The sequence below is a fragment of the Ochotona curzoniae genome, unplaced genomic scaffold (assembly GCF_017591425.1).
Source record: "Ochotona curzoniae isolate NIBS_2020 unplaced genomic scaffold, NIBS_Ocur_1.0 contig_2318, whole genome shotgun sequence".
NCBI lineage: Eukaryota > Metazoa > Chordata > Mammalia > Lagomorpha > Ochotonidae > Ochotona > Ochotona curzoniae.
In genome coordinates this window covers 8,335,434-8,355,570 of record NW_024465419.1, presented here as the reverse complement: position 1 = coordinate 8,355,570, position 20,137 = coordinate 8,335,434, and the positions used below count along the sequence as shown (strand labels likewise).

Sequence of the window (20,137 nt, the reverse complement as noted above, 5' to 3'; positions counted from 1 at the left end):
AAATTAGGTCAGGGCACCTCTGCTGCCTCCAGCTCTCTGACTCCCTACCCAGACTGCTGTCATCAGAATGTAGAATCTACAGGATGAAAGGCCCAGAGCTTGGGTATTAGGAAAACTCTCCAACCCATGCATTTGTCCCAGGACTTAAGGCAGGCAAAGAACTGGCTTCTGCCAATAGCGACAAAACATCCTTTGACATCACCTGTCTACCGCCCTACTTTTCAAACTTCTTTTAATTTGTGTCATGGGATCACCTGTCTCCGAAAACGACCAATGGTAGATTTAGGGTCTTGGGAGCTGTATGAATAGCTCTGAACCCCAGTTGAAAAGTCAAATTGACTCATTTCTTCACTCAGGCTACTGTCTGCCAAATACGACAAGGAAGACATGTAATGAGGGCCATCTGAAATATAAGAAAGAAGAAAATACATGTATTCAACACAACCAGATAGAAATGAATTTTTTAAGCCCAAATGATATTAAAATTAAAGGAAGTTTCTAACTAAAACTTTCATCCTTAATTAAATATTTTTTTTAAAAACAGAGTGACAGAGACAGAGACAGGAAAACACAGAGTCTTCCATCCACAGGTTCACTCCCCACATGCCTGCAGCAGTCAGGGCTGGGCCAATGCAAAGCTAGGAGTCAAGAACTCCATCCTGGTTTCCCACATAGATGGTAAGGGTCCAAGTCTTGCACTGCCTTCCCAGTTACATTAGCAAGGAGTTAGATCCAAAGCAGCAAAGCTGGAACTCACATCAGAACTCTGGCATGGGATGCTGGCATCGAAAGCATCAACTTACATGAAAATGGGCACACTTCTCACTTCAGGAACAAAGTACTGACTGTAAATCTTAGTTTTAAAGGTTTTGCTTAAAGAACAGTAACAATAAAAAAAAAAAGGCAAAAGTTTTGGGAAAGAAGGGACTAAGAGTCTTCAATGGAATATTTTCCACCTCCACACCACATACAGGATAGGAATTTTTCTGAAGCTGTTTCTTTTAATGGTACGTTTTACACAAATGCCTATGGAGTTCGAGCATTTTGAAGTGTCCTAATGATAAGAACACTATAAAACAAAAATCTAATTAAAGAGTAATACACAATAACAACAAAAAGAAAGTATTGACTTAATCCACTATGCCTCATACAGGCTCCAAACTGGATCCAATTTTTAACAATTTCGTTGTATTGAAATCCTAATGTTGTAGAGCTGGCGGCGTGTTGTAGTAGGTTAAGTATCTGCCTGCAGTGCTGGCATTCCTATATGAGTTCTGCTTCAATTCCAGGCTGCCCCACTTCTAATCTAGTTCCTTGCTTATAGTTTGGGAAAAAAGCAGCAGAGAACTAGTTCTTGGGCTCCTACACCTACGTGAGAGATCTGGAATAATCTCTAAGCTCTTGGTTTTGGACTGGTACAGTCCCAGCTATGGCAGCCATCTGGGGAGTGAACCAGTAGATGGAAGATCTCCCTGTATCTCTCTCACTCTGTAAACCTTCCTTTCAAATAAAAAAAAACATTTTAAAAAATCTGACATTGTACACTTGGTCCATTAAGCCTCAGATAAATATGAAAAGAAATGTTACTGAAAAACAACTAACCCAGATTATGCAAGGGATTTAGAAAACAGGTCCAAATTTGATCCTTACATCAATAAATGGTGATAAAATCCGCAAAGAGCAAACACTGCAATAAGGAGCATGTGGAGGGATGGAAGGCTGTTTAGAAACAGGAAGGCCAGCATGAGCCTCCTTTAGTTGCTGACACCACAGACAACGTCCTGAGGCATGGCTGGCATCTGGAGGCAAGACTATGAAAGTGGACAGCAAGTGCAAACACCGTGGGGCCAAGAGCAAGCCTGGCAGTCACCAAGCACAGCAGCAGTTCATGCTGCTGCAACAGAGTGGGTAAGCAGGCAAGCTGCAGAGAGTAGTGAGCAGGTCAGAGGCCTGAGTAGTCTGGAAATGAGTGGAAAACGGTAGGGCAGCCCTTGAATTGTAATGCAGATTTCTGGCTGTACCTCAACAGTCTGATCTATGTGTGATCAAAGAAACACCAAGCTAATCTTGCACTAAAAGAGAAATTCATTTTGCCATAAAATTTTTGAAATGCATGTTATCTGAGTCCCATCTGGCTATGCTAGCAACTTTTTATACAGCTAAGTGTAGCTGATTAATTTCATCATTTTGGAAACACTCACCTGAATCCCCATTTGCTGCTTCTCTCGCTTCTTTCCTAATTTCAATGTACTTTTTCTTTCTTTCCATAGGAACCTACCAGACAAAACAAATACACAACATAAAATGTTTAGAAAACATGGTCACATTTTTTTCTATTTTAGTACAATCTGGAAAAAAAATCAAAATGACCAAATTTCACATTGAGTTACATTCTCAAAATTACATCTTTCAGTGAGTGCTCCTCCAATACCCTGGCACAGCCCAGCTCAGAGCTGTGTGCTGAGTTTTTACAGCCACTCATCTAGATCTCCACCTCCAATGCTCAGTTTTCTTAGCTATGTGGCCACAGTAAATCATAGGTCATCTTTTTTTTTTCCTCTTATTTATTTATTTATTTTTATTAATCTTCATAGTAATCTTGTAGTGTCATCATAATGGCAGAATGTGAGCATGACAAGTATCTGCGTGCTTTGTGAACTGGCTACTATTTTTTAAATTTCTGTTGTTGCTTACTTCCTTGAACAAACGTCTAAAGAAAACTCCTCTCTTGTTCCAAGGGGACACAGACAGAAAACAAGTGTTCATGTGAGCCCTTCAAGTGCTAGGATGGTGTTGAGGTCAGTACTATAGAGTAAAACGGGTAAGCCACAGTGTGGGGGTTCAGTCCTCTGCCTTGCTTCCCATTTCCAATCCCTTCCCAACAATCCCTGAGGCCAGTTTACTAGCCTGAACAACCTGGCTAACACCTAACTTGTCCCATCTGCCAGATCAAGGCTTCCAATAACTGCCACGTCAACCCAGTTATCTTGACAAGTCATTCAAGTAATGCCACAAGGTCATAATTCACATCAGTAAGACTTCTTTCTTTGATGAATAATGCATTCAAAAAGCAATTTTAAAGCATATGCTAATAGCTACTTTTGTTAGCAATGTGTTTCCTTCACTAGTTAAGATGGGGCAGGAGGGCAGGAGATTGAGTTCTCATGAATTTTCTTGTGGTTGCTTGAGGTGAAACATCAAATTTAAATTACCACCTGTTGTGCTTGCCAGTTTTGTGGAAAACACATGAAATGGTCAGTTTTTACAGTAGAAAACAGACTTGAATATTGGCAATTTAACGTGCTCAACATCATATTTGTTTTTCTCTATAAACATTTGATCAGGATTTTAAACCTAAAAAGCGAAAGTGAAACTGTCACTCACCTCAACTTCCACAGGAAATGAATAGCAGCGCTTTGGGTCTACCAGATTTTCAAAAATAAGCAAGTTCTGTAAATTCAAAGAATCAGATATAAAAATATGTGAACAAAGGAGTCTTGTCATCAATGCTACTGTGGAATTCATGTTACTTAATAACTCACAGAAAAACATTTAAGCTTTAAAATATATCCATGTAGAACAGCCAAAAAACCTCTACATGTTCAACATAAGATGTTGGAAATTACAGAGTATCGTTTGCTAATATATCTAACTTTTGAAAGCCCATGATGACAGCAACAGGGAACATCTCAAGAGAGGCCCACCTTTTCTGGCTTTTCAGTAAATAGAAAACCCTGGTAGAATTTTAACTCATTGAAGACACAGCAGATCACGGAGATGGCACAGTTGTAGGCAGCACAATGGAAAAGCCTTCTCCTCTCCAGCAGCTGGCTCTCCCCAGCCATGTTCTCTGTGAATGCATCGTGGCACAATCTGCAAAGGAGAGCCAGGTCACAAGTTGGTTCACATAGCATGGACAGTGCTACTCAAAGTCCCCTCACCCCAACCCCGATTCCTATCACCCTCTCTTAGGTGTCACCCACAGCAAAGGCAAGTTAACTAGAGGAGACACGTACACAGGTATTGTAAGCAGAGAAGAGTGTCACTCAAAAGAAGTTAAGTGGTGTGCTGGGGAAAGGGCATAAAAGCAGCAGTAGCCATGTGCCATTGCCATGACAAACTAAGATAAACCTCTGTCTGCAGCATCAGCATCCCATACGGGTGTGACTTCAAGGCCCAGCTGCTCCACTTCCAATCCAGCTCCTTGCTAATGTGCCTGGGAAAGTGGTGGATGTTGGCTCAAGTGCTTGGCCCCTGAATTCATGTGAGAGACCTGAAAGGAGCTCCAGGTTCCTGGCTGAGTTCTAGCTGTTGCAGCCATTGGGAGAGTGAACCAGCAGATGAAAGATCTGTCTCTCTCCCTGTCTGTCTGTCTCTTTCTGCAAATCTGCCTAAGGATAATACTAAGGAATGAGGCCTCATCCCTGTAGGATCACCTGATTGCATCCAATAGCTGACTTCTCCCTTTAAATATATGTACAATTATATATATGAAAAAGCAGTATTCTAGAGAGAAGGAGAGACAGAAAGATCTTGCATCCACTGACTCACTCCCCAGCTGGCTACAATAGTCAGATCTGAGCCAATCTGAAGCCAAGAGCCAGGAGCATCCTCCAGGTCTCCCACATGGGTATAGGATCCCAAGGACATAGGCCATCCTCTGCTGCCTTCCCAGGCCATAAACAGGGAACTAGATTGGAAGTGGAGCAGCTGGGACACAAACTGGACACAAATTGGAAATACTGATTAATTAGCCCATTATATCCTAGTAACGAGTACCAACAAGGGTCTTAGGGAAAATGAAACAATCAGACTTGTACTCCAGATCTATCAGATACTTCAAATTGTCTACAGAAACAGAATTAAAAGAGAAGTTTATCTTGTTACAAAAACTTGGAAATCCACCCAGACAAGGACTCTTCAAAAGTTCAGGGGATACTAGTCTGTGGCCTTTTACTATCAGAATTTCTTTTTTTTTTTTTTTTTAAAGATTTATTTTTATTATTTTTTATTGGAAAGGCGGATATACAGAGAGGAGATACAGAGAGGAAGATCTTCCATCCGATGATTCACTCCCCAAGTGAGCCGCAACGGGTCGATACTATGCCGATCCGAAGCCAGGAGCCTCTTCTGGGTCTCCCACGAGGGTGCAGGGTCCCAAAGCTTTGGGCCGTCCTCAACTGCTTTCCCAGGCCACAGGCAGGGAGCTGGAAGGGAAGCGGGGCTGCCGGGATTAGAACCGGCGCCCATATGGGATCCCGGGCGTGCAAGGCGAGGACTTAACCACTTGCGCCACCGCGCCGGGCCCAACTATCAGAATTTCTAACAAGATTAATAAATCATCCTGTCTTAATTAAAAAGAAAAAGTTCAGGGAAAACATATTAGCAAAAAACTACGCCTCTGGCAGCAGAACAGACAGGCGGCAGGAACAGGCCCAGGAGGAGGGAAGACTCCTGCAAAGCAGACACCTGCAGCAGCTCCCAAGGGAGCCCAGACATAACCAAACACATAGGAAGGTGACAACGGTGCTGGTTTCAATGATGCTGACAGGACAAAACCAGCAAATCTGGCGAGCAATCAGGTGTGTGAGGAGGACGGAAACATACAGATGAAGAAAGAGTAAAATATGACTCCTTGTGCATTGTTGATGCTCGTGACAGGATGGTGACGTCGCTCTTGGAGGAGGGAGGGTAAGGACAAGGGGAAGAGCAAAGTAATGTTAAATGTGCTTAGAGATGCAAGACGAGGCACAGCAAAGGCCATGTTCAATGCTTCCTAGGAAGGGAACCTCACTGAAAGGTGAGTTTTAAAGACATACTTGGTTATTCCTCTATAGAATATTTGCTAAAAATATATATCACTTCTTTAAAGTGAAACAATAGAAAAAACTAATATCACTTCTTCACTGTAAATTACATTACCTAAAGCACATCAAGCTATCTGGGGAAAAAACAGTACAGAAGAAAAACATTGAAAGAAAAAGAGTGTTGGTCTTTATAAAAGATGAGTACAGGATAATATATCTGTTATCAATTAACATATTAGAGTCCATCTAAGCATTTCATATATAAGAAAAAAGGATTTTTAAATACAACAACCATTTGACTCACAGTATATGGATGCGTAAAATATTATACTAAAATATTAACACGTCAAATGACATACAAATTAAACAATACTTACTTAATAAGAGTCTTTGTAAGTTCATTTCCTTCTGTAATAGACGAGCCATGGAAAACTTGATTAATTTTAGATTCCTTAGAGTGAACATCATCTTTCTGAAGACGAGAATACATCACCTCTAACATCTTGTAATAGCCCATCTTCTTTGTGATTTGAGTATCAAACGTAGATTCATTCAACTGAGAAGATGTAACAGATAATTGTCCTCAGTCTCTCCAAGCATGAACTAAATCTTACCAAATACATCAATTTTAATGTTCAATGCCCCTTTTCGATAGTCACAAATGCTAAATCTCTTGAATAGAAGAGTACCCAGTTGTCCAGGGTCTAAACATAGATACAACCAATGAGGTGTTACAACGGGGTAAAGCAGGAAAGTTGAGGACATCCACATAGGGAGTGCACTTTAAGAAGCAGCAGGATACCTTCATGAACCTGAGCTTCAGCATGTCAATGGCATCCACCACGATTCTGCTGAAGAATTCTCTCAAAGCCTCCAGGCTGCAGTGCCACAGCAGAGTGAGCAGCACGCGGTCCACAAAGGCCTGGCGAGTGGTGCTTGGAAGCAGCTCGTCCCTTCTGAACATACGGTACACACTTTCCAGAAGGTCTAACTGTTTGACACATGAACTCCTAAGCAAAAAAAAAAAAAAAAAAAAGATGCAATCACAATCACACAGACATTCATGCTTGAGAGAAACATTTCATGTGTGTCCATTGCATAACAGGAAAATAGGCTTGAGTGATCAAATACAAATGTAGCTATAAGGATGGCAGATACAGCTCCCATGAACCTCAGAAAGCATTTGTACACAAACTGTAGTTTCATTCATCTCCAAATATTTCATTTAACTATTAAGAGGAAAAAAACACCTTTTAATTTATGCTCAGTTTGGTGTTGCTGAAATATGCACACACCTTCAACATCTTTGGAAGATTATCAGCCTACAAATGATCAAATTCTTACTATTGACACTAAAATGTTATTGTTTGTCTAACAAGAAACCACCTTTCCTATTGTCTATGCAGAAAAACAACCCGCTATGGTGGCCCTTTATCTCCTGAAAAAGATATATGAATGATCATTAATAATATCTATAAATCCGTAGGAAAGCAAATTTGATGTCATCATTTATAAAAGTAACACCAGCAGGATTATGCGATGGCTGTTGGATGTTCAAAGTTGGATAGTAAATTGAGCAAAAACGCCATTCAGAACATAATTTGGTCATACAATTTTAAAGCAACAGGCACTAGATACTATATAGGCTTTTCTTCTCTTAAAAGTTCATTTATTTTTATTGGAAACTCAGAAATACAGAGAGAGGAGGAGAAACAAAAAGGAAGATTTGTCTGCTGATTGGTTGCAACAGCCAGAGCTGAGCCAATCCAAATCCAGGAGCCCGGAGCCTCCTCTGGGTCTCCCATGCAGGTGCAGGGTCTCAAGGCTTTGGGCCATCCTCAACTGCTTTCCCAGGCCACAGGCCGGGAGCTGGAAGGGAAGCGGGGCTGCCGGGATTAGAACCGGTGCCCATATGGAACCCTGGTACATGCAAGGTAAGGATTTTATCCACTAGGCTACTGTCCCGGGCCCACTATATAGGTTTTTAATACCAGTCTGCAAACACGAGAGTGACTTAAAGTTACATTACACATACTGATGTTTTTTTTTTTTAAGGTTTTTTTTTTTGAAAGTCACAGTTACAGAAAGAGACAGAGATTTTTAACCTGTTGGTTCACTTTCCAAATGGTTACATGGTAAGGGCTGAAACAGGCTGCAGCCAGGAGCTTCCTCTGAGTTTCCCATGTGGATGCAGAGACCCAAATACTTGGACCATTTTCCACTGTTTTTCCCAGTTCATTAGCAGGGGGAGTGAAGCAGCTGAGACACAAATTTGTGCCCCTATGAAATGCTACATCATACTGCCAGCCCCTGTGTGCTACAATCCTAATTGCAAATGTGATACTATGAGGAGGAGGAGCTTCTGGGAGTTGGTCAGACACTGAGTGTGCACCCTTGAGAAGGGCTCAATGCCCTTTCAAAAGAGACCCCAGGGAAATCTCACCTGTTCTATTCTATAAGGAGGCACAGGGAAAGCCTCCACCCTTGAACTAGGAAGTGGGTCCTCCACAGGCAATGAAATCTTCTAGCACCCTGATGTTGTAAGAGCTGATGCTGCTAAGGCACTCAGCCCAAACCAAGACCCACACAGTCCTTGCTTTCAGTTTCTCTTGAGGAACAGGCTGCTAGCGAGCACATCAGAGGTGCACAGGAATGGCAACCGGGAAACACTCAACTCCTGTATTAAACGCTACATGGAAGACGAACGAAAGAAAAACAACAAAAATCTAATTTTGGAAGATGGGCCTGGGGCAAGCCTTTAGCCTAGCAGGTAACATGCTTGAATTGTTTTTTCAGAGTACATGAATTATACACCAACTCCAGGTTCCTGAAGACACCTCCCTACTAACGCAGGGCTTGAGAGGCAGTGATGATAGCTCAAAATTAAATTCCTACCCTCTCTCAGCTCCTTAATTAATTCCTTTTTTTTTTAAAGATTTATTTTATTTTTATTGGAAAGGCGGATATACAGAGAGGAAGATCCATCCGATGATTCACTCCCCAGGCGGCCGCAACAGCTGGAGCTGAGCCAATCCGAAGCCAGGAGCCTCTTCGGGGTCTCCCGCGCGGGTGCAGGGTCCCAAGGCTTTGGGCATCCTCTACTGCTTTCCCAGGCCATAGGCAGGGAGCTGGATGGGAAGCGGGGCTGCCAGGATTAGAACTGGTGCCCACATGGGATCCCGGGTGTGCAAGGCGAGGACATTAACCACTGTGCCATTGCGCCAGGCCCCCCTTAATTAATTCTTAAACAAGATAACAGGGGCAGTCATTTGGTACAGCAGTTAAGATAGAGCTTGGGGCACCCACAGCCCAATCAGACGTGTTTGGATTCCTATTCCAGCTCGGTTCCTGAGTTCAATTCCTGCTGATGTAGATCCTGGAAGGGAGTGGGGAAGCTCAAGGTCTAAGTTCTTGCCTCCCATGTGGGAAACTCACACCGAGTTCCTGGTTCTTGGCTTTGGCCTACTTCAGGTCCATTTGCTGCTGGCATTTAGAGAGTGAACCAGCAATGGAGCAGTTGCTTCTTTCATCCTCTTCTCAAATAATTAAAAAAAAAAAAAAAAAACCAGGGCCCGGCATGATAGCCTAGTGGCTAAATCCTTGCCTTGCATATGCCAGGATCCCATATGGGTGCCAGTTCGTGTCTTGGCTGCTCCAGATCTTATCCAGCTCCCTGCTTGTGGCCTGGGAAAGCAGTAGAGGATGGTTCAAATCCTTGGGACCCTGCACCCATGTGGGAAATCTGGAAGAAGTTCCAGGCTCCTGCCTTTGAATTGTCTCAGATCCAGCCATGTGGTCACTTGGGGAGTGAACCAGCAGATGAAGATCTTTTTGTATCTGCTGTCTGTAAATCTGTCTTTTCAATAAAAATAAATCTTTAAAAATAAAATTAGTAGGCACTTAGCACAGTAATTAAGGCATAGCTTGGGATATTTACATTGGGTCCCAACCCCACCTCTGCTTCCAACCTGGTTTTCAGGCAACCAGCAACGGCCCAAAGATTTGGATCCTTGCTATTCACGTGAAAGACCCGGCTTAAGCTCTATGCTTATGGTTTCAGCCTCACTCAGCCTCACCTGCTATAGCCATTCGGTGAAAGAATTAGCAGATGGAAAAAAATCTCTCTTTTCTCTATGCCTTTCAAACAAATAATAAAAGTTAAAAATGGGCCAACAGATGACTAATCAAAAATAAATGCAAATAAATGGCAATTATGTGAAAAGATGCTTGAGTTCATGCCCAATTAAATATTTCATAATTTGTATTTTACAACTTATAGCAACCTTTTAACCAATAAAAGGAATCCAAGTGTTTGAAAACCTGTATTGGTAAAATGATGATAAAACACTCTTGCAGGGCCTGCACAGTGGAGTGAAATGCCAATCTCTGGCTGCAACACCAGTATCCCATATGGGTGCCGCTTCTGGTCCCAGTTGCTCCACTTCCATTCCAGCTCCCTGCTAGTGGTCTGAAAAAACAGTGGAAATGATCCAAAGCGTTGGGACCCTGCACCTGTGTGGAAGACATGGAAGCAGCTCCTGGCTCCTAGCTCTGGATCAGCACAGCTCCAGCTGTTGTGGCTACTTGGGGAGTGAGTCAGCAAAAGAAGGATCTCTGTGTCTTGTCTCTCTCTTTGCAAGTCTGACTTTCAACTAAAATAATAAATTTTAAGAAAAAAATGCACTCCTGCACACTGCTTGCAGGAACGCATACAATACAGTCTCGAACAAAGGCAGTGGAGATATCTAGCGAAATTACAGGCAAACATTTAGGAATCTATCTCAAAAAAGGTACAACAAAACACAAAATGACATAAGCCATTGGTGATTCCCTGCAGCAACAGTTTTTATATTCAAAAATCAAATCCACAGCCATTAGTAGGAGGCAGATTAAATGTACTATGATATTCCCCAGGCTAACTTGTTTCAAGGTAAGTGTTTCATTACTGGGAGGAAAGCAGCCAACAGTTGGCTGGCATTCTAGGCCCGGCACATTCTGGATTCACTATACCAGCATGTCATCACAGTCCCCTTTCTTCAGTGATAAATCTGCAAAGAGGCAGGGGCAGGGAAGGAGGAAAGACCTTGCTTGATTGTCAACAACTTTTTCTGTGTTGACTGAAATTACATTTTTCTCCTTTTCTTCCATTAACATCGCATGAGACACTGATTTCCTAGTATAAAACTAGTCTTGCCAATTAGTTGTGGTCTATACTTTTTATATGCTGTTGGGTTTGGCTTGCTAACATACCTTTGAGGATTTCTGGGTCTATATCCATGAGGGACATTGGACTGCAATTTGCTTGTAATCTTTTTTTTTTTTTTGGTCTTTTTATCAAGGTACTACTGCTCCCACAAAAGCAGCTAAAAAGTGTTTGACCTGCCTCAGTTTTCTAATAGCATATTAATAAGCATTGTTGTATATTCAACAAGCATTGTTGCTATTATTTCTTCTTTAAATATTTGATAAAACTCACCTGTGAAACTATTTGGGATTAAAAAAATGCCTATGTGTATTATTAATTCAGTTCATTTACTCCTCAGATGTATTATTCAGACTTCGTATTATTCTTGAACAGTTTGGATAATGTGTGACTTTCATGAATTTGCCCATTTCAGTTAAGTTACTGAAGGTATTTTGCAGTTTTTTTAGACTTCAGAGTAGTCAGTGGCGACAGAACCTTACAAATTTTGCTTTGATTTTAGCTAATGGTTTCATGAAACTTTCCCATTTTCTGTTTCTTTTATTTTGACTCAAATCTTTACTACTACTCCTTCAGCACCCCCTTTGTTTCCACCCTCCCCTCTGTTTTACAGAAACACAGAAAGTTTAAATCACTGATTTGAAATATTTTCTAATACAAACACTAAAAGATTGATGTTTCCGTCTGCACAATGCTTCAGGTGCAGCTCAGGAAGCCGGACAGGCTTCACTCCCACTTTATTCAAAGCCCAAGTTGATTTTCCTAATAATTCCATAGCTGAAGGGTTATTTAGAAATGTGTTATTAATGAACAAGTTATTTAGAAATATTTTCAGATTCTCCAAGTTTACTTCTGTTGTTGACTTCCAATTTAACTTTATTTTGATCAGAGAATACTCTCAGCATAATTTTAACCCTTCTAATTGTATTAAGACTTGTTTTATGGCCTAGCATGTGGTTTTTCCTAAAGCAATTCCCTGTGTGCCCAAAAAAGAATGTATGTTCTTTTCTTGGGCCAAATATTTGGTTCATGTTGACTTTTTTAAAGGCCAATAAAAAGTAATAAATTACTACTAATTCATGCTACATTATTATGCTGTATAAAGAAACCAGACATAAAAGACCATATCCAAATAGCATTTTAAACAAAAAATGCCCAGAAAAGCAAATTCATAAAGACAGAAATTAAATTGAGGGCAAGGGATGGAAATCAATTTTACACGGTCATGGTGATCACACGAGAGGATAAAAATGCTCCACGGTGGTGTTTTCGCCATGCAAGACTGCTCCTAAAAATCACTGAATTGTGTACTTAGATAAAGCGAATTTTGTTAGAAGTTATATAGAACTCAAAAAGACAAGCTTATATCAATATTCACAAATTTGCTAGAAGTATAACAATTTCAAGAAGCCACTGTATCTAGCCCTGACTTCAAACATCACCATCAAATATGCCTCATGTTTTTCCCTGTATTTTGCAGACAATATACATGATGGGGATAAATTCTTCATGACAGTGTTATCGCTAAGTTTATTTATTTATTTTAAAGATTTATTTATTTCCACAGACAGAAATAAAGAGAAAGCTCTTCTGTCCACTGGTTTGTTCCCCAAGTGGCTGCAACAGCCTGAGCTGAGCCCAACTGAAGCCAGGAGCCAGAAGCCTCCTCCCGGTCTTCCATGTGGGTGCAGGATTCCAAGGCCCTGGACCATCCTGACTGCCATCCCATGCCACAGGTAGGGAGCGGGATGGAAACAGACCAGCTGGGACATGTACTGGCACCCATTTGAGACCCCAGCACCTGCAAGGCAAAGATTCAGCCACTGGAGTCATCACATTGGGCGCTGTTATCTCTAAAGTTACAAGAAATAAAGGGGCTGATTGGCACAGTTAAGTCACTAGTTAGGATGCCTGGATCACATAGCAGAGTTAGATCTGGTTAGAGCCCGAGATTGCACATCTGCTTCGGCATCCTGCTAAAGTACACCTTGAGAAGCAGAAGGTGATGGCTCAGTTACTTCAGGGGTCCTTGTTCAGATCAACACCCAAATAACTCAATGATAAGTAAACACTTGAGACCAGTAGGGAAATCTCGAGTATGGAATTACTAACATTTTTACACATGTGATAATACCAATATAGCTATAAAAGAAAACAGCATTTAGATATATGTACAGGACTTAGATGTGAAACAGGATGATGCCAGAGATATGCATTAAGTTACAGTAACAGGGGCTGGCACTTATGCAAACTAGCTTCCGTTTGCAGTGTCAGCATTCCATGTGGCACCAGTTCAAGTCCTAACCACTCTGTTTTCAATCCAGCTCCCTGATACTGCACCCAGGAAAGCAACAGAAGATGGCCTAAATGTCTGGGCCCCTGCACCCACATGGGAGACTCAGAAGAAACTCCTGGTTCCTAGTTTTGGATAAGCTCAGTTCTGGCCTTTTCGGCCACTTGGGGAGTGAACCAGTGTAACTCTGTAACTGCCTTTCAAACAAAAATAAGTGAATCTTAAAATAATAATTATAACAACAGCAGCAAAAGAGAAAAAAAGGTAAGGTTACAAGGTGTGAAGCTGGTAAAGCATAACATTCGTTTAATCCAGAGCTTCATTTACACTTATAGTTCAGAGCATGTTTAAAAGTTTCACAATAGGGCTTGGTTTGTTATATTGTTTTAGAGAAAAAGAAATAAAATGTGGTGGCAAGTTCAATTGACACTCAACTGTTTTTGAAACAAAGAAGAAAAGTTCCCACAGAAATAAAATGTGGCTATTTCTTGGGGTTCCAGACTACAACAGCTTACCTTCTGGCAATCTTTTTGAAAGTGGATTGAAATAGCTCTTCCATAACATGCTTCTGTTCCCGACAAACAATTTCTGTCACCAACTGCAACAGGACGGGGCTCTGAGACAATTCCAATGCATCTAAAAGCTAGGAAAGAAACCACCACCACCATCAAAACTCTGTTGCAGGGGGCCGGTACAGTGGCTCAACAAGCTAATCATCTGCCTGCATGAGCCAGCATCCCATTTGGGTGCCAGTTCATGTCCCAACTGCTCCACTTCCTACCCAGCTCCTCGCTTACTGACTGAGAGTACAACGGAGGAAGGCTCAGGTCTTTGGGTCTCTGTACCAACATAGGAGACCTGGATGAGGATCTTGCCTCCTGGCTTTGGTTCATCTCTGGCTGTTGTGGCCCTTTGGGGAGTGAACCACATGGAGGATCTCTCCCTCAATATCTCTTTCTCTGTTCTTCTCTCTGTAAATCTGCCTTTCAAATAAAACAATTAAATATTTTTTAAAATCTGTTGGGTTTTTAATTTTCACTTCTGAAAATAGAGTATAACACAAATTCTGAGAATTGTCCAAAGTTATTATTTTTGTCATTTCTGCAGCCACAAAAACTGCCTGGCATATAACAACGTATGTGAAGAACTTCAATTGTAATTCTTTTTATTTTTGCAGCTGTTTCTGGTTCTGAAACACCACTTCTCTGAGGTCCTCTTCCTCTAACAAGCCAGGCAGTCTTGGCCTCGTGCTTCTTTACCACACTTACATCAGATGTCCCGGGCTGTTCTGACATTCTCACCCATCTCTGAGTCTGCTGACTTTGTAGGAGTCACTCTGGATTTTTATTTTCCCAACATAACAAGTTAAGCTCTAGTTCAACCTTGCTTTTACATTTTTAACTCTGAGATGCCCTTCATGGTCTGCTCTCCATCTCTGACACTGTTCTGCAATGTTTTTGAGTTCTTCCTTCTGAACTCCTTTTATTTTTTTAATACACAAGTTTTATGTTTGATGGTGTTTATATAGTTGATTAGGGTGGGAAGGACTAGGTAAGTAAGTGAAACCACTGTTGCCAATTTTTCTTTTACTTCTTCCTGTGTCTGGGGGGATGGGGAGAAGCAGCACCCAGCCTCCCAACCGCCTCAGTACCTGGGGAAGGGAATGGCCACCCAATGTCATCCCAGAGTCCCTAATGTGGAGGATGCTCCGAGTTCTGCTCAAGTAGATTCGATAGTTCTGAAATGCTGTTTATCTCACCTATCCTAAGATGAGGAAATCATTCCAAGTTTCATTGGCTGATAAATCCACTTTAGAGTCTCCATTCACCCAGATATTTGCTGCCAATGCTTAGCTGGGGTAGTTGGCCAATTTGTTCTGTCCTCCACCCTCTGTTATGACAACAGATGTCCTCTGTAGGCCCCATTGGACTGCCATATTCTGTCATATTCTCCATGTGCATTTGGGTATGTCTGCCACTGCTCCATCTTAGCCACTAAGGAGGCCCAGCTCTGACACATGCACTCCATGGTCAGACTACAGATCCTGCAATTCTCCCCATGGTTGGAGTTTTGAGTCCAGCAGTTCAGTTGGGTGGGTGGGGGAGTTCCCCAAAGAAACTTCATTTGAAGTGATCCCAGACTTGACTGCTTACCAGTACAAGGTCCAGCTCAGTCTGTCACCCACATCAGCCTATGCAGATACTGGTAGTTGCAATTGCTGGGTCAGTTCTGTCTCCAGCCTCATCTCTTACATAAACCAATGTGTGCTGCAGCCCAGCCCACCACTATTCACTGCACACTCAACCCTCACACACAACAGCAGGAACTTCAGCCTAGTTGAAATGACCTACAGTAATCCCTACTAGGCCTGTGCCCAGCCCTGATTCCTGTGCTTGCCAATGCTCATTCAATCTGTTCCACATTCCATTCAGCTCTCGTACATGTCAATGGGCATTGAAGCCTAGCTCAACCCAACTGACCCTACTATCCAGCCCACACCCATGCCAGTGTGTGCCACTGCCTGTCTATCCAGACTCGTCCCCAGCCCTAGTTCTCATGCTCACTAGTGGGAGTTGCAGTCCATCAGAGAGATACCCACAGTTTCCTTACTGGGCCCATTCCCACTCCCAGATCTTTCAATCTCCAGGTGATTCTACAGTCTAGCATGACAGGTTTTGCCCCCAGTCCTAGCACTTGCCAGTTGATGCTACAGCAAAGCCCAACTAGCTTGCACTTACTCTGGCTTATACATGTACCAATGGACTTTCCCCCTAACCCTGTTCACATGCAGGTACTGTGGCCCTGGCCTGCCTGGTTTGCTCCAAGTCCCAGCTTTCACACTCACCAGTAGGAGCAGTGGCCCAGCAGGGGAGCCCCCTACAGCCCCTATGCCGGGCTCACACCCTGACCCTTGGTCTTGCATGTGCTGGTAGGTACTGCAGCCCAGCCCACCATGACCTGCCTTACCTCGGCATTTGCCAGCAGGTGCTACAGCCTAGCCTGGCCAGGTCTGCCCCTGGTTCCAGCTCTTGCTGGTGGGTGCTACAGCCTAGCCCAGTCCAGCCAGCCCCTAGTCTCAGCCCTAATGTGAATTGGCTGGTGTTGTGGCCCCACCTGGCCCATCCTGCACCCATCCTGGTTCTCAGATCTGCCAGTGGGTGTTATGAACTGGCCCAGCCTGGCCTGCCCCAGGCCTAAGCCACACATATGCTGGTGGGTACTGTTACCAGGCCTGGTCTGGGCTGCTCTCAGACTAGGTTCTTGCTGAGCTCCTTGTTCTTGCTGGTTGGCATTTTTTCCCAGATGTTCAATTATTATTTGCATTAACATTTGTATGAAGACACCATCAAAGAGAAGTTACTTAGTGTCGATTTAGAATCTTTGCAGACAGCAGCATACTGGGAGGAACAAGCTGTTGACCTGATACCAACATTAATGCATCACTCCACTGTTCACTTGCTTATCACAGAAAGAAAATATACCATATAACAGAGACAGAGGGAAGGTACTACTTCAGCCTGCGGCCAGATTTGAGGTCAGCAGCAGGGACAGTTTCATGATGCCATCCCACCATTGTTGAAGGTTAACCTGTGGGTCGGGCGTGTGACCAGGTGGCATCTGACCTGTACCCCCTATTGGAGTGCAAAAGTTTGATATCAGTGTCCACTCTTTCATACTGCAAAGCAGCAGGTAATAGCAAAGTAGCAGGTAATGGGTTGCTGGATTGAGCCTCTAACTCCTGGTTTGCCTTCACTAAGAGCAGCCATAAGCATTTTGAGAGTAAACCACAGACAGGTGCTCTCCCTCTCTGTCTCTCTGCCTCTCAAATAGGCAAATAATACGCATGAAAAGCTCCCCCAATTTCTTCCAAAAACTGATTCTCACAGGACAAGGAACTGTGAACTTCCTCAGATCAAAGACTGGAGACAACTTGTGCAGTTATCAATTATATCCTATCTCAAAAAACAAACAAGCCAGCTACACGTGGGGGCTTCTGGAGAAATATGAAGGTTATTAACTTGCAGAAGGCACTGGCAGATCTTTCCTTCGATTGGGTGACAGTTTTGTCTATTCTCAGGAAGTGCATGGTGAACCATTTAGGGATGAAGCATGCATGTGTAAAGCTGACTTGCAAATATTTCAGCCAAAACAAACCAAAAATCCTGCATAAGCACACATATGGATAAAGCACATATGACACAGTACTAGCAACTATCAAAGTAAGCAGGTGGTTATACGGACATTCAACTGTTCCAAACCCTTGAACCAAAGTACACACAGAGGGCAAGCTGAGCGTTTATGTGGACAGGTGCTATCTATCAACTGGTATTTCCCCACAGTCATTTGGCTCCTGTATCACAACCTGGTGACTGAGTCCCAGGGACAAAGGACCCAAGAAAGAGACCAATTAGGGAGAAAGCAGTGACGTCTTTCAGGACAGTCCTGGGTTTGGCCAAAAAGGCAGCTACCCTTCTACTGCATTCTCTTTCTCAGAAAAGTGCAGCACACTCCCAACAGGAGGAGTAACAGTCACATCTCTCATTGTTGAGGAGCATGCAGGACAGGGTGTACTAGCATGGGCATCTTCAGAACACAGCCCAATCTTCCACGCCTAGACCCTCCATGTGTTTCCACCTCAGTGTTCATCATGGGGCTTTAATCACTGGTTCTGTTTGCCTTCTGACTCTTTCTTGCTCTGCTTATAGGCTCCTTGAGAACGGACACCATTTATCTCAGTACTTTGGGGACTTCAGACCTTCTCCCAAAGCTCAGTGCATCATGAAGATGGCAGACAACACCCACTCCAAGGGTCACTCTCTTGTTTTTTTCCAGTAAGGGTTGTGAACTCCTGAATTCTAGCTGAGTACACAGTGCAAACATTCGTAGCCTTGCCACAGCTGCAGCAGGCAAATGGTTATCAGCAGAACTCATTCATGTGCTGCCTGCAGGAAGACCTGGGGCAGGCACAGGCTGGGCTGGGCTGGGCTGGGCTGCGCTCTCTGCCACCCTTTCCAGCTTCTTGCTTTCCAGAAGAGGATGACTCAGCATGAGCGGGACAGGCTGGAAGCTGTGTGAGCACAAAGGCAAACCAACACAGGGTCCCTGAAAATCAAGGAGCTTCCCCATGCCAACACTCCATAGTTGCACAGAAACACCTCCTCATCCAGGCCACCAGTACCATGGGGATTTCCAGAGGTACAGTAAGTCGTGTCAGTGATAATCACTCAATCCTTCTCAGTCACCACTCTGCTAAATCTCAGAATTTAGAACATATGGCAACATTCTATTTCTTAGCTTCTTTTGGTTTTACTGTTCATAACTTACTTAGACATTATAAATTCTGTTCTTATGCATAGCATATTTAAGAATGTTTAAACAGAGAAAGTGAATTCCAAGGGATTGACATACACACCCAGCTCTGCAGAAGCCAAGTTTTCAAATGAATTACGTAGAACTCTTGGCAGTTGAAGTATTCCTGATTCTGGCTATATCACAGGTGTCTTCATCAAGAAATATAACAGAAACTCAGTCCCTGTTTCAGTTTCAGTTCACACAACCTGAAACTAACCTTTTTCATGCAGTCCACATAATTGTTGTAGCGCAGTGTTCCGGGGGGAAACTCATCAGACTTCATTGGAAAGTGAGAGACGATGACCTTTTCCAGGACGCGCTTGAGGTCCTGCAGGCTGCCTCCTGCCAGACCCGTGAAGAACGGCAGGAGAATGATGGCTTGGCCCTGCAGAACAACACAGACCTGAGGGTACACTGCTGGTGACTTTGCAATCCTGCACTACAAATGACTTTCTGACCTATTAAAGACTCTGCAGACACAGCACTTGGGATTCCATGAGCGACCTCAGAACAACTCTCGATTATACTGCAAGCCAACCTCAGCCTGGAGTCCAGTGGTCCGGGGCTGACCTGGGGCTGTGCACGTGGAAATACATGGGATGCTATATCCAAGTCTATAGTGACCCTAGCAGAACTGCATGCTTTGTGGAGGAAGAGCATCTTGAATAACCTCTGAGGCAAACTTCAACTCCATGTCACACTTATACAAGACAACATATTGAGGCAGCTCTCCAAGCACAAAAGAAATTCCTGTCCAGACACAAAGGCAGACCTGACTAACCAGATCACATGGAACAGAAAAAGATCCCTTTCATTGAAAAATGTAAGGACTGAGGCCCGGCACAGTGATGTATCAAGTTAATCCTCTGCCTGCAAGCACTCACATCACACACGGATGCCGATTTGTGTCATGGCTGCTCTGCTTGTGGCCTGGGACAGTAATGGAGAATGGCCTTGGGCCCCTGCACTCATATGGGAAGTCAGGAAAAACCTCCTGGCTCCCAGTTTCAGAACAGCTCAGCTCTGGCCATTGTGGCCATTGGGGGAGTAAACAAGAGTTTTCTGTCTCTCCTTCTCTCTCTGTAAAAATTTGCCTTCCGAAAAAAAAATAAATCTTTTTAAAAAGAGATTTATTGGGGGGGGGGGGGAGAACTTCCCTTCCAGGACTTTAAAAGAAGCAACCTTAAAATCAGAATATTAGGGGTCAAACACAATAGCTCTTCTGGCTGCAAATGCTGGCATCCCATATGGACACTGGTTCATGTCCCAACTGCTCCACTTCCCCTCCAGCTCCATTTATGGCCTGGGAAGGCAGTGGAGGATTGCCCAAAGCCTTGGGACCCTGCACCTATGTGGGAGACCTGGAGGAAGCTCCTGGTTTCTGGCTTTGGATAGGCTCAGCTCTGGCCTTTGTGGCTACTTGAGGATTGAAGCAATTATGGGAGATGTCTCTCTCTGGCTCTCCTTGTCTCTGTAAATCTG

General features: G+C 43.3%; 1 protein-coding gene across 1 annotated transcript in view; it reads right to left on the bottom strand.

Annotated features, from left to right (window-relative positions):
* PRKDC (protein kinase, DNA-activated, catalytic subunit) overlaps nt 1-20,137 on the bottom strand; it is a 139,855-nt gene that overhangs the window by 64,516 nt on the left and 55,202 nt on the right. Inside the window, exons 39-46 of the mRNA XM_040972592.1 lie at nt 18,873-19,040; nt 13,819-13,946; nt 6,610-6,817; nt 6,185-6,363; nt 3,705-3,873; nt 3,385-3,450; nt 2,202-2,274; nt 255-403 (exon numbers count right to left, since the gene is read on the bottom strand). Coding sequence (XP_040828526.1) covers nt 255-403; nt 2,202-2,274; nt 3,385-3,450; nt 3,705-3,873; nt 6,185-6,363; nt 6,610-6,817; nt 13,819-13,946; nt 18,873-19,040 — 1,140 coding nt within the window. The remainder of the gene's footprint in view (nt 1-254; nt 404-2,201; nt 2,275-3,384; nt 3,451-3,704; nt 3,874-6,184; nt 6,364-6,609; nt 6,818-13,818; nt 13,947-18,872; nt 19,041-20,137) is intronic.